The sequence below is a fragment of the Camelus ferus genome, chromosome X (genome assembly GCF_009834535.1).
Source record: "Camelus ferus isolate YT-003-E chromosome X, BCGSAC_Cfer_1.0, whole genome shotgun sequence".
In the NCBI taxonomy this organism is placed as follows: Eukaryota; Metazoa; Chordata; class Mammalia; order Artiodactyla; family Camelidae; genus Camelus; species Camelus ferus.
Genome location: NC_045732.1, coordinates 89,627,384 through 89,641,529, shown reverse-complemented (window position 1 = coordinate 89,641,529; position 14,146 = coordinate 89,627,384). Strand labels below are relative to the sequence as shown.

The 14,146-nt window shown below is 41.4% G+C and overlaps 1 protein-coding gene and 1 pseudogene across 2 annotated transcripts in view; both read right to left on the bottom strand.

Moving 5' to 3' along the window:
- Positions 1–14,146, bottom strand: part of SLC9A6 (solute carrier family 9 member A6) — a 50,699-nt gene that overhangs the window by 13,838 nt on the left and 22,715 nt on the right. For both annotated transcript variants that reach the window (XM_032474529.1, XM_032474528.1), the window contains 4 exons: positions 11,778–11,891; positions 7,482–7,593; positions 6,411–6,564; positions 759–789 (listed from right to left, as the gene is read on the bottom strand). In XM_032474529.1, coding sequence (XP_032330420.1) covers positions 759–789; positions 6,411–6,564; positions 7,482–7,593; positions 11,778–11,891 — 411 coding nt within the window. The remainder of the gene's footprint in view (positions 1–758; positions 790–6,410; positions 6,565–7,481; positions 7,594–11,777; positions 11,892–14,146) is intronic.
- Positions 4,926–4,982, bottom strand: LOC116662282 (annotated as a pseudogene).

Below are 14,146 nucleotides of genomic sequence, written 5' to 3'. Positions count from 1 at the left end.
CAAAAAAAAGAACTGTGTTTTGAAAGAGATGCTTTCTAGCTTCAAAAACCTAATTTCTGTGATTTCCCATTCTCATGTTGAGGGCAGAGTCACATATTCAGTGGTGCTCAAAAAGCATTAAAAAAAAGTGGAGGGAAAATACCATACAAGGGTGGTCAGTCTAGAGAAGGCACTGAGTTACACTGCACTCAGTCTACTAGGTTCAGGTTCAGAGGACAACCAAGAAAGTGACATATGGCAGGAAGCAAGGAACTGTGGGGCAGGGCTGGGGCCCGGGGCAAGAAAGTGCATTCTCCAGAACAGGCAGGGAAGAATGGCTGAAGAGTCCAAAACTTCTCGGCAGTTCTCAAGGGCAGCTGCTGGTCATCCAATTTGAAAGTTACACAGGAAGAGCAGCTGGAGTGGGGCTTACATCAGAGACAAGCCTTCATGCGCAAACCAAAGTGGAAAAAGGCTCCCTGTGCCAGAGCCGTCACTTGAAAACCCAGCAGTGCTCAGGGGACTGCTCTGCTCTGTGGCCAAGGCCCAGGCTGGCCCACAGATAGGAGAGCTGTCACCCTTCATAATCACACGCTGCCTAAAATTTGGTTTGTCTCTATCGAGCAGTGAAAAAAGCCAGGAATAATGTCAGTTAAAAGCTGGTGCAAATAGGACAGGATCTAAATAACAGTGGCATGAAGTCTCCAGTAGATTTGTTTTGTTTCTAAGTGACTGCACATTGGACAGAAATCCCAAAGACAGCACAAACGCATATTTACCAAATGTTCTTGGTCTGAGTCGACACCAACCCTATAGGAGAAACACAAAAGGAAAATGAGATCTTGAAGCCAATAAAAGGTCTGTTCACATTCGTACATTGTCAGGCAACTTTTCTCAACACAGAAGCTATGGAGCAGTTAACATTTCCATGCTTCGAGACGGCTGCTGATGTAGACTTCTGGCTCCTGCCACTTTCCTTAGCAACAGCTTGGATCCTAAGGCAAGCAGGGTTTACTAATATTCTCTTCCCGCCAGCCCACTTACCAGTTTCAGAAAAATAACCCTTTCTTCCCTGACTGTAAGTCCACTAGAAGCAGAGCCTGGGAAAGCGGCACTGCCCCAGGGGCTGAATAAGGAATACGGGGTAGCTCCAAAACCAAGGCCGGCCCGGTGCTGTTCCGGGAGGGAGCTGCATGTTTTCGGACCTCTCAGCTCTCATGGCAACATCCTGTTACGATGACTGAAGAAAGGGTCTAATCACAGGGGTTTTTTCATAGGTGAATGGACAGACATTGCCCTGGTTCTTTATAATTCTTTTTTCTCTGCTTAAAATTCCTGCTTTCCATATCCCAGGAAACAGCTTCATTATGAAGAAGCTCTCTTTGACTCCCCTACCTCCACGACACGAATGCTCAGCAACCCTGTTAATTCTTTCTCTAAACTGTTTCTCAGACGGTCCGTCTCTCTCTTCCAACTGTTCAAGCTCGGGCCTCTTTCTGACTCATGGGGTCTGTCGCAATGGGCTGTAAGGTTTTCCAGCTGCCAGGCTCTCCCCAAGAGCCAGCTGTCTAAAGCAGAGAACTCACTGCGCGATGCCCTTGACCAAAGACTCTGAGAGCGGCTTACAACCCAGAGGGTCACGTCTAAAGTCCTCTGTGTGGCACTCGAGACTCTCTACAAACTAGTGACCCCCGCCACTCCAACCTTCCTCCCCCTCATTCTCTCCTATGTACTCTGTGCTGTGTCCTCTCTCCAGTCCTGTCCTCTCCTGAGCCTCCACGCCTCTGCTCGTGCTGCTCCTTTGACCTGAAATGCACTGTCCCTCATTTTTCTCTATTCCTTTTTCAAGTTCCAAATGAACCGTTCTATGAACCCTTCAGGCAGAATCATCTTTCCTCTGTGCTTTTATAGCACTTTCGAGATTCCTCTATTATAATATTATTTACCTGTCAGTCTCCCCAAACAGACTGTGAGCTCCTTGAGGGTAAAGGCCATGGTTCATTTCATCTCTGTACCCTCAGAGTCTAGCAACAGTACCTGACACATAATAGGTGCTCAAGTATTTACTGATTAAAGTCACTACTACAGACAACACAAAAAAAAACCTGCAGTGTGAGAAGCTGCAGCAGGAGCATCGCAGAATACGTGTAACACTGAAGGGAGGAAAGCGATGCGAGACCTTATTCAGAATTCAAAGAAAGGCTCATTTCTTCTTTGCTAAAATGGCCAGAAGCTGTTTAATTTTCTTAGGCACATTAAATTCTAACCACATTTGTGTATCTAAAGTGACATCTAGTGGTCTTGAAGGTAGCACACTTGTAACTCTCAGATGGAACATTACTGGAGGCCAAGTCAATATAATAAACATTTACAAGAGCAGTTATTATCTGCCATTATCTGCAGGTGCTGTGCTGGCACAGGGCATAGACATGAATTAGACATCACCTTGCCCTCAAGGAGCTCACACACTAGAGGGGGAGACAAACACAAGTGAAAAAAAGCCCCAGGGCTTTGCAGTCAGGGAGAGCTGGGCTCCCATCTGACTTCAGCTCCTTTCTGGCTGTGTGAACTTAGTCCAGTCATGCAGCCCCATGAACCACAGTTTTGTCACCTGGAAAATGGGGATGATCTCTACCACGCAGAGTTGCTGCAAGATTAAATGAGAAAATGTGTCTAAAGATTTAAACAGAGTGTCTGATACATCCCTGACACTCGCTGAATGGTAGCTCTTGTAACAATACTGTCATTACAGGGCTGACTGAAACAAGTGCTATAATAGAGATACCTCATCTTAAGCAAACGGAAGTGTGGTTCTGCTAGGAAAGAAGAGGGCAGAGGGAGGAGGCACTGGAGTGGTGTCATTTTCAGGGAAAGAAAGAGAATTCCAGGCAGAGGCAACAGTATGAGCAAAGTCTTGGAGTTGGGGAAGTGCAGATATGTGTGGTGAATGACAAGGAGCCAAACGTGACTGGCACAAACTGCGCGGAAGGACGTAGGAAGAGCTGGCTGGCTCTAACTCCCTGAGGATCTGTTGTTCACACAACAGCTGGAGTGATCCTTTTACACTGTAAATAGATTGTGTCACTCTCTTGCTTTCAAATCCTGTAAGACTGCCAACTGGATTGTAAAATTAAAACTCCTTACCATGTCCTACAAGATCTGAGAGCAGGGGTCCACAAACTACAGCCCACAGGCCACATCGGTACACATTCTGCTTTTGTGAATCAGGTCTTGTGGGAACACAGCCATGGCAACTGATTTACATATTGTCTTTGGGGGCTTTCACGCTAGAGTTGAGTAGTTGAGACAGAGACCGTAAGGCCTTCAAACCCTAAAATTTTTACTCTGGCCCTTTACAGGACACGTTTGCCAATCCCTGCCCACCTCATTTCCTATCTATCCTTTGATCAGTATATTCCAGCTAGGCAGGCTTTTTTGTTTTCATTCAACAGGCTAAGTTTGTTCCTGCCTCAGGGCCTTTGCACTTGCTCTCCCCTCTGCCTAGACTGCTCGTCTTCCTGCTCACTGTTTAACTGGCAATATCTTGTCATTCAGGTAGACTGAGCTCACATGTAATCTCGCAGAGAACCTTCCTGATCTCCACTTCTAGATAAAACACATTCTACCCCCAGCTACCGTCACACTACCCCGTTTGCCATCATGGCATTTAATACTATCTAAAGTGGTCATCTTCACTTATTTGCTTGCTAGTTTACTGGCTGTCTTCTCCCACTGAAGTATAGACTTAATGAGACCAGGGACTTTTCAATGTTATTACTACCACTGTCCCTCTCCAGAACAGGGTCTCTTAACCTTCACATTACCAGCATTTTGGCCCAGATCATTCTTTGCTATGGGGGCTGCTCTGTGCACTGTAGGACGTTCAGCAGCATCCTTGGCCTTTACCAATGAGATGCCAGTAGCAGCCTCCTCTCTTTGATTGTGACAATCAAAAATATCTCCAGACACTGCCAAGTGTCCCTTGTAGGGGGAACCATCCCCAGTTGAGAACCACTAAGTTAGAGCTTAAAACAGCACCTCAAAACATGGTTGGTGCTCAAACAGTATTTATCGAATGAATGAATAAGAGGCACAGTTGAAATGCTGTGCTAAGAGCTTTACAGATATGAGCTCACTGAATCCTTGCAACAACCCTGGGAGGTATGTACTATCACAGACACTACAGATGAGGAAACTGAGGCTTAGAAAGGTTAAAGAACTTGCTCAAGGTCACAAAATTAATAAATGAAGGGGCAAGAACTCAAAGTCAAGTTTAATCCTGCATGAACCTTAAAACTGAAGGATTTATCAGTATCCTCAAAACTGTACTAGACAAATTTAGGGGGAGGTAAGAGAAACTTAAATTCCTCTGTTTGAAAAGAGGCCAAAAAAAAAAAAACCCCTAACAACAACAATAGCAACCAGTTAGGAACCTGACTGTAAGGTAATGTATACAGTTAAATGCCAAACTACTATCGGACAGACAAGATGGGCCAAGGAATGTGCAAATCTGGGGAGTTGGATTTGACTTCATGTGAGTAGGTGGGTTTTTTCTGGGGGGCAGGTAAGCATGCGTATTTTGTTTGGTTTGTGTGGAAGGCAGTTAGGGAAGAGAACTGATTCTACTTAAACACTAAGACTCCATTTAATTTAAAAGTGTTATTTTTCCTAAATTATCTTACATTTAGTTTAGTTCGTCTTAGTAAAATAAGGAAGACTTTATTCACAAGCTCTTGAGAAAAAGGAGTTTAATCCTTCCAAAATTGACTACCTCATTTAAAAAAAATTTTTTATTGACTGCCTTATTTCTTGATGCAGCAATCTAGGAAAAATTAAGTGAGACTGGTGGCTTCTCTGTCCACCATTTCATAGTTTGTATGACCTTGAATAACTTAGAAACTTTTTTTTTTGTTTTTGTTTTTGTTTTTGTTTTTGTTTTTGTTTTTTTGGGCTTTCCAGTGCGGAAAGCCTGCTAGACAAATTCTAAAAGAGCTGTTACACTACTTAGAAACTTTTTAACCCTCTATTTCCTCACTTGTAAAACGGAGCTATTGTGATTAGAGAAATATGAAAAATGCACTTTGCACAATGTCCAGCATACAGTAGGTGCTCAGCAAATGTCAGGCACTCCCTGAGGTAATAATCAGGGTTATAAGAACATTATTTCTGTGTATTTTCAATTATCTACAATAACAGCACTGGAATTTAAAAAAGGTATTTCAATAGTAAAGAGAGATAAAGACAATAATAACAACATTCCAGGTCTGATTAAGGGCTGGTTGCTATTTAGAATGTTAAAAGAAAGGCATAATAGAATGAAAAAAAATGGAGAACAGAGTCTATAAAATGTGAAATACTATTTTCTCTAATGAACCCCACATATTCTGGAAGCTCAGCAGCGCTTAAGGTCTATGATGTTTCAGCAAACACAGAAGTGAAATCTACAAAGGCTTTAGCAACACAGACTGCTGTACCCATGGAAACAAACGCAGGACTCCTGAGATACGAGGGAGCTGTCCAACTGAATACATTAACTAGCGTGCCATTGAGACTAAGACCTCACAATCTTGCCCTCGGATTGTCAGGTCAGAAACAGTGCAGATCATAAAGATGAGAAAGAATGACAATATCTTGTCATTGATTGGGGCTGAGATAAACCGGACTGCCTCATACATTCCAGACAGAAGGAAATTTTTGATCCAATCTGGTGATACGGATCAAAAGCCTTAAATATATGCATATCCTTTGATCAAGCAATTCCACTTCTAGGAATGCATCCGAAGGAAATAAACAAGTGCACAATGGTGTATGCATTTACAAGTGTTACACTGTTAATGGTAATGGTAATAGTGAAATCCTCAGTTGTTAACAGTAATGGCATAATCCTAGAAACAATACAAAAGTCCAATGGTAGGAATTTGGTTAATAAGTTATAATATATGCAGCCATTAAAATAATGATATTTACTAACATAAATGTCCATGCTATATTACATATAAAAATCAGTTTACAAGAGTACCTGTAGTAGGGAGGAGGGTCTAGCTCAGTGGTAGAGTGTATGCTTAGCATGCATGAGATCCTGGGTTCAATCCCCAGGCCCTCTATATAAATAAATACCTAATTACCTCCCCCCGACCCCCCCCCAAAAAAAAGTTAAAAGAAGAGTACCTGTAGTGTTGCCCCTTTTTGTTAAAAAAAAATACAATGCACAGCCAAGAGGTCTGGCAAAACAGCCCTCAAAGTGTTAACAACAGTTTTTATTTTTCTTTTACATATTTTCCATTTTTTCCCTCTACTACACGTTATATACTTGTTAAAAGGAAGAAATGAATATTATACATTGGTTAAAGCTTAAAATTTTCTCATGATTAAAGGCAAAATAACCTGAATTATAACTTAATATTAAAAGGAGGTCCCCAGTCACAACTTACCTGATATGCAAGCACGACAGCATGGCAGTGGTGCCGCCACCAAATACCCACACAGTAAAGAACACGATCAGAAGTGTGGTGCTGAACATCATTTGCCGGGCGTAAGTGGCAGTATCTCGAATGGCCAAGGCAAATGCCATTGCGCCACGAAGGCCTACAAGGGAATGAAGGAGGACAGTGTGAGCTTCATAAATTCAGAGAAATAAGGCACATTCTGAGAACTTAGAGGAGCATGAACAGATGTGTAATATATATTAACGTACACAAGTATATACAAACAGAAAAAGAATTAGTAGATGACACCCACAGGCATTGATCATTTAACAATTTATTGAAATCTATTTTAAAATTTACTTACACTAAAGTCTACTCTTTTGGGTGTACAGGTCCATGAGTACAGAGGTGTGTGACCACCTATCACAACCAAGACACAGAATGGTTTCATTGCCTCCCCCCAGCAAATTCCTTTGTGCTGCCTATTTTTAGTCTAACCTCCCTGTCACCTAGCAAACCCCTAGCAACCACTGACCTGTTCTGCGTTGCTATGCTTTTGTCTTTTTGGGAATGTCGTGTAAATGGAGCCTACAGTATGTAACCACTTGAGACTGGCTTCTTTCACTCAGCACAGTGCCTCAGAGGTTCATCCACGTTGTCGTGTGGATCAACAGTTTATTCTTTTTAGTGCTGAGTAGGATTCCGTGGCGTGGCTGTACCACAGTTTGCTTATTCCCTCTCTCATTGGAAGACAGACAAGTGGGCTGTTTGTATGTTTTGGCAATTACAAATAGAATTGCCATAAACATTCACATACAGGTTTTTGTGTGAAAAGGGGTTTATCTTCTTCACCACACATGACATAGTTCTGAACCAGGAATTTAGAACCAGAACATGAAAAAAATTCCCAAAGAAGGGAATGGAACACTTTTAAAAAGAATTTTCTATCGGAGGCTGCAACTTCAATGTTTAAGGGAGTCTTACATTACTAGCATTATCATTTCCGTTTAAAATCAAGCTAGTATATGCACGGTGAGTTGTTTCTTGGAATAGGCAAGAGAGGGAGTTACAACTTACCAGCAAACATCATCATGTGTTGAAAATTGGATCCAATCTTACTTCTTCTACCCAAATTAAGTAAGAGGGACAATGGGTAAATATTGGCAGCTCTTCCCAAGAAAATAGCAATCTAAAATTATTAATAGGTTAAGGATAATTATTTTTATTATTAACATTCTTTAGATTACACATTCAGGGTGGTGAAAGACTATCTTAGGGAGCTCAGATTCTAACACACAGCCTTTGCATTCCGTCGTCTGCCACGACAGTTCTGTATCTGCACTGTCCAACATGGTGAGTGCCTGAAGTGTGGCTAGTGTGACTGAGGAACTGAGGATTTTCATCAAATTTCATTTTAATAAACTTAAATGTAAATGATCACATGTGGTTAGCTGCTACCAAACTGGACTATGCAGGTCTAACATATAGGAAATTCATGAGATGAATAGAAACATGATTCAAAGCAGAGCTTCTCTGGCATAATCTTAAGATTACTAATATAACAGGGTAGTTCATTTTAATTGTCAATGTTGGTCGGGGAAAGAGTAACACTGGCTAAACTTGCCCTTGATTCCTCAGAACAAAGGTCAGGGCAGCTCTGACACCTCATACCGCTGACATTCCTGCCAGCTCTAGCGTCTTCCTCTGAGTCTACAGTTCCACTTTGCTTCAAAGGGAAGTCTTGATGAGAATTTAGAATGGTTTTAACTAGAAATGAATCTTAGTGTCTTTTTCTCCAGTTTGCTGTCTATAGATGCTCTTCCTTTACAAATACAATTTTTATTTCAGGGGTTCTAAGACAGTCTCCACCTCACTTTCTGAAAGGAATACAAAGGAGAAATCTAAGATTAAAAACAAAGCAAGATGAGGGGAAACAGTGCTGACCTGAGTAACTTTAGAAATGGGCGGGAGTCTGTAGGAGTAAAGGTAAAAGGAACTACGCAGAAGTATTAACATGCTCATTGATAAAGCTGTTTCCCATGGAGCACTGGGTAACGATCCGGACACTGCCATGTATGCTGGAATGGAACAAGTAATGGAGGGTGGAAGGTGGGAGTCAGGTTTCCCACTGTTGGAACGGGAGTTTACTGATCAGCAAGAGGAGGAGGCTAGAATTACCCATGTGGTAATGGATTAGAGTTGGAGACACTGGTATGAACTTGCCTTTGGCTTAATAGAAATAGGGATGGTTACCTATGTTAATATCTATACACATACATATATACAGCAACCTGACACACACTATCTAGGCCAGGTGATTAAGATGAACACCAACATTATTAACATGCTAATAAGTATGTATCCTTGATATGATGCCATGAGAATGGTACTTACTTCTGTGGTCTTCCTTCTAAAGAATGCACAACCCCAGTCTAATCATGGGGAGAACATCAGACACATTCCAGCTGTGGGACATTATGGAAAATACCTGAGCAGCACCCCCTCAAACTTGTCAAAGGTCATCGAAAACAAGGAATGTCTGAGAAACTGTCACGGTCAACTGGAACCTCTGGAGGCATGATGATTCAATGAAACGTGGCAGCCTGGCTGGGACTTTGGACATTAGGGAGAAACTTTGGGGATCTGAATAAAACATGAACTTTAGTTAATAGTAACGTATCAATACTGGTTTATTAATTGTCACAAGTATACCATGCTAAGGTAAGATGCTAATAATAGGGGAAATTGGGTGTGGGTATGTGAGAACTTTCTGTATTACCTTCACAATTTTTCTGTAAATCTAGAACTATTTTAGAATATGAAGGTTATTAAAAACAGTGATTCCCTGAAAAAAAAAGCAAAAGAAAATAAAACAGTAACAACAAAACATGTGGGCCAATGTGGCATCAACTGCTAATTATACCCCCAGTATCTATTCTTCATTCCTTTAGTAGGAGCACATACTCCTCCCTCTCATCTCCAATTTTCATCTGAGCACGCTGCCACCTAGATAAAGAATGTAATTCCCAGCCTCCCTGGCAGGTAGGTGTAACCAGTGGATGTTAAGTGGAAGTGATGTGTGCATTTTGTGGCTCGTGTCCTCAAAGGGAATTGGCAGACATAGGGGTAAGCAACCTTGGACCCTAAGAACAAGGGCCACTCCCTAAGGATGGTTGCAAGAAGGCTGCTTGGGTCCCTGATGACTCTGTGGAGCAGAGCTGCTGCATCAGTCCAGACTTTTACATGAGAAAGAAAGAAACTTCCACTTTGTTTAAACCTCAGTTAATTTAGGTCTTTGTCACATGAAACTAAACTTACATCTTAAGTAATACAGCCAGCAAGAGAACAATTCTCTCCTGGTAAGAGTCAGTTTTCATGGTAGGATTCTGTATTGAGGAACTTCAGTTCCTAACAGACTCAGAAACCTACAGAGAATATTTAGCCTTATTTCTGGATAAGTCTAGTGGACCAAGCCACTTGAATGCTCAAAAATTTCTCAAAGACGAGCAGGATATGAAGTTACTGATCTCATGGGAGTCTTCCAGCTAAGGCTCTTTTTTTTTTTAATTAATATGGCTTTATCTTTTTTGCCTGAAGTTCATTCTCAGAAGACTAAGACTCTGCAGAATGGCATTTCAGTAATACTTCACTTTCTAACAGAGATCCTACTTAGAGTTTTAATTAAAAAATATTTCTGCTAATCTCTTTTGGCAGAATCTTCATTCCGAGGTGGTTTTTGAAAAATACTACTTCTTTTGGAAGTCGCTAATTCAAACAGCCCTCTCTCTGATCACAATCTTTCTATGTTCCACGTTCATCCATCTTGGATCATTCTCCCACCTCGCTGGGACCTCCAGTCCAAAGATCCCTCTACTTTTGCCTCAAATACTCAGTCTTCTCCCTTCTTCACTTCCTTTCTTAGCCACATCTTTAATAATACTCTTTCCAATACCTTACATTCACTCGTCCCTCTCGGTGTTTTCATTGCACCAACTTGACATGACTATCTATTTTCTCTGTGCTTATAGAGACTCTCCTGGACAGAGTCATACAACAGGGCAGACTGATTCTACTGCTAATACTAACCCCTCAAACTGAAATGGGTCCCCAACACTGCTCAGCAATCCTACTGCATTTCTTTGGTCAATTCACTGTCCCACTCTCTGCAACAACTATTTCCAAACCTTCTCCTCAAAACTCCTACCACCCATGGAAGCCAGCCTCCTAGAGGGTCCCTACTAGTCCACCCTTCTGTAGTCTCTGCTCACACTGTACCAGGGTCCATCTGTGCAACCAATAGAACACGGCAAAAGGGATGATGGGATGTCACCTCCAAGATTAGGCTGTAAAAGGCACTTTGGCCTCCATCTTGGTGCTCTCAGCTCGCCTCCACTGAGGGAAGCTGTCCCACGGAGAGGTCCATGTGGAGAAGAACTGAAGCCTCCAGCTAACAGCCATGTGAGTCAGCCTGGGGCTCCTCCATCCACAGTCAAGTCTCGAGAGTGCAGTCCCGGCCCAGAGCACGACTGCAGCCTCACAAGGATCCTTGAGCCAGAACCACCCAGCTGAGCTGCCCCTGGACTGCAGATCTCAGAAGCCGTGTGAAAGAATACATGTTTGTTGTTTCAAGCTGCTAAATTTTAGGGTAATTTGTTACATAATAGATAACTGATAGGCCACCTGTTCCTATCTCACTTTCAGCAGCAGATCTCACCTCCTACTTTACAGATAAAAATAGAAGTTATCAGACAGGAATGCCATCTTGCAAATGTACCTTCATCTCTACAAACCCTAACCCTCTCCTGGAACAATGGCGGAACTGAGCTTCCTCCCACTGAAGCCCAGTGTTTCCCCACGTGCCTTGGACTCCATCTCCTCCTGCCTTCTCATGAGGCTGGTACTACTGATTGCTCTCTTTCATGTACTCAGCTTCTCCTTTTCAGCTGGATTTTAAAAATTTGAGAGAGAGAGAGAGAGAGAGCGAGCGAGAGAGAGAGAGAGAGAGAGTGCAAGCCTCCTTCAATCTTTCATCATCTTTCAACCACTGCCCTGTGGCACACACTGCAAACTGCTCCCCACCATCCACCCCCTCTTTCTTCCCTTCAGTAATAGAGGACAGACAGTTTTATCTTTCGTGGCTGGCAGGATGGTAGGAGACCTTTTTCTGTCATTCCAATCTGCCAGTATTGTTTGTGCAGTAAACAAAAGTGGAAATAGACTAGAATGGACAAAAGGGTTGAACTCCTTATTTGTTTCACACGGAGGAAATTTTTATATATTTAAATGTATTCTTATCAACCACCCCTCCAGAAAACACATGCAAATCTCACTTAAAAAAAAAGTTTTCATAATAGAATGCATGACAAAGGATACAAATGCCCCTACTACAAAGGTCGGGTTAAAGACATGGTTCTGGAAGGTGAACAGTGTCAGTCCCATGTAGGAGAAGATGAAATTCTCTGCCAAGAAATTGAGAAGCTCAAACAACTGAAACGAAATTTTAGAAGGTTAGTCCAGCAAATAAATTAAGTTACATAATTTGAAACATAAGTATTACTAAGATAATGAAACATACACTTCAAATATGTTAAGTTCATGTATATCCCCAAAAATATGTGATTCAGAGGGGAGCAAATGAGAGATGACATTTCTGGTCCCACAGAAAAATCCAGAAATGTTACCTCTTCACTTCCCCAATCAGTTTCCCTTCTCCAATCCCTGTATTCAGTCATTCTTATCCTCCTCCTCCAAACTCTGTCAATTTTTCTTTTGGAATGTTTCTTGCTGTCCCTGCCACTGCCTTAGTCTAATTTTCATCACTTTCCATCCATAATGCTGCAAAAGGGCCCTAACTGCTATACGTGCCACCCCTACCGTCTATACCCCTACCCAATGAATCTCTCTAAATACAGCAGTTCCAAGACCCTTCCCTCTTCACAGGCTGTAAGAGCCAGTTCAAATTCTTTATCCCAGCATAGAGTTCTTCATGTCAATTCTCACAACACCACCTTGCCATATGGTTTCACTTTTTACATGGGTCTTAGCCCTCACTGAGGGAGCAAGGACTCACATATTATAGTCTTATGCTCTGTACCCCACCCTGATGCCCACCCACCTCCACTCATACACATCACTGTGATGAAAAGGCCACAACTAGAAGCATGAAAATTATGAAGGAGAAGTCTCATTGGTAAAGGCAAATATACAATAAAGGTAGTAAATCAACCACATCTAACGCTAGTAGGAAGGTCAAAAGACAAAAGTAGTAAAATCATCTATAGCTGCAATAAATAGTTAAGGAATACACAAAACAAAAGGATGTAAAATATAATGTCAAAAAACAGTAAATGTGGGGGGAGGGATAAAAAAGCAGGGTTGTTAAAATGCATTTGAACTTAGGAGATCAGCAAATACACGCACCCAATGTTCACTGCAGCATTTACAATAGCCAAGATGTAGAGGCAACCTAACTGCCCATCAATAGATGACTGGATAAAGAAGATGTGATGATGATGTGTGTGTGTGTGTGTGTGTATACACACCCACATTCTTCTACATTATTTCTATTTCTTTGATTTTATACACACACACACACACACACACACACACACACACACACAATGGAATATCACTCAGCCATTAAAAAGAATGAAATCTTGCCATCTGTGACAACACGGATGGACCCAGAGGGTATTATGCTAAGTGAAATAAGTCAGAGAAAGACAAATATTATATGATCTCACTTACACATGGAATCTAAAAGCCAAAACAAATGAATAAATACAACAAAACAGAAATGGAGTCATAGATACAGAGAACAAACAGGTGGTTGCCAGAGGGGAGGGGGGAGGGGAAGAAAAGAAATAGATGATGGAGATTAAGAGGTAAAAACTTCAAGTTGCAAAGTAAATGAGTCATGGGGATGAAATGTACAGTGTGGGGAATATAGTCATTAACTATGCAATATCTTTGAATGGTGACATATCAAACCTAGACTTACCGTGGTGACCATTTTGAAATGTATAGAAAAACCAAATCACTATGTTGTGTAACAGGAAGTAACATAGAGTTGTAGGTCAATTATACTTCAAAAACAAATAAACAGACTCATAGAAAAAGAGATCCAATTTGTGATTATCAGAGGTGGAGGATGGGGGTATGGGGAAACTGGATGAAGGTGGTCAAAATGTACAAACTTTCAGTTAGAAGATAAATAAGTACCAGGGACATAATGTACAACATGGTAAATATAATTAACACTGCTGTATGTTATATGTGAAAGGTGTTAAGAAAGTATCCTAAGAGTTCTCATCACAAGAAAAAAAAACATTTTCTATTTATTTATTTTGTATCTGTATGAGATGATGGATGTTCACTAAACTTATTGTGGTCATCCTTTCATGATGTATGTAAGTCACATCATTATTCTGTTCATCTTAAACTTAAACAGTGCTGTAAGTTACTTGTATCTCCATAAAACTGGAAGGAAAAGAAGCCATTGGATTAGGAACACAAGGAAAGAAAGCTATCTGACTGACCACTGGAGCCACAATAATAACAGTCTGATAATATTCTGCTGACCTATCTCTACCCTAAAAGCTGTCACCCTTCAACCTGCCAATCCCATCTATTTCTGGAGTCAATGAAACAAGAGCTGAAATGAGTAGACATCACTTGGAACAGATCAAAGATTATTTTTCAGTAAAAAAACAAAACAAAGATTTGTATTTGTTTCGCTGCAA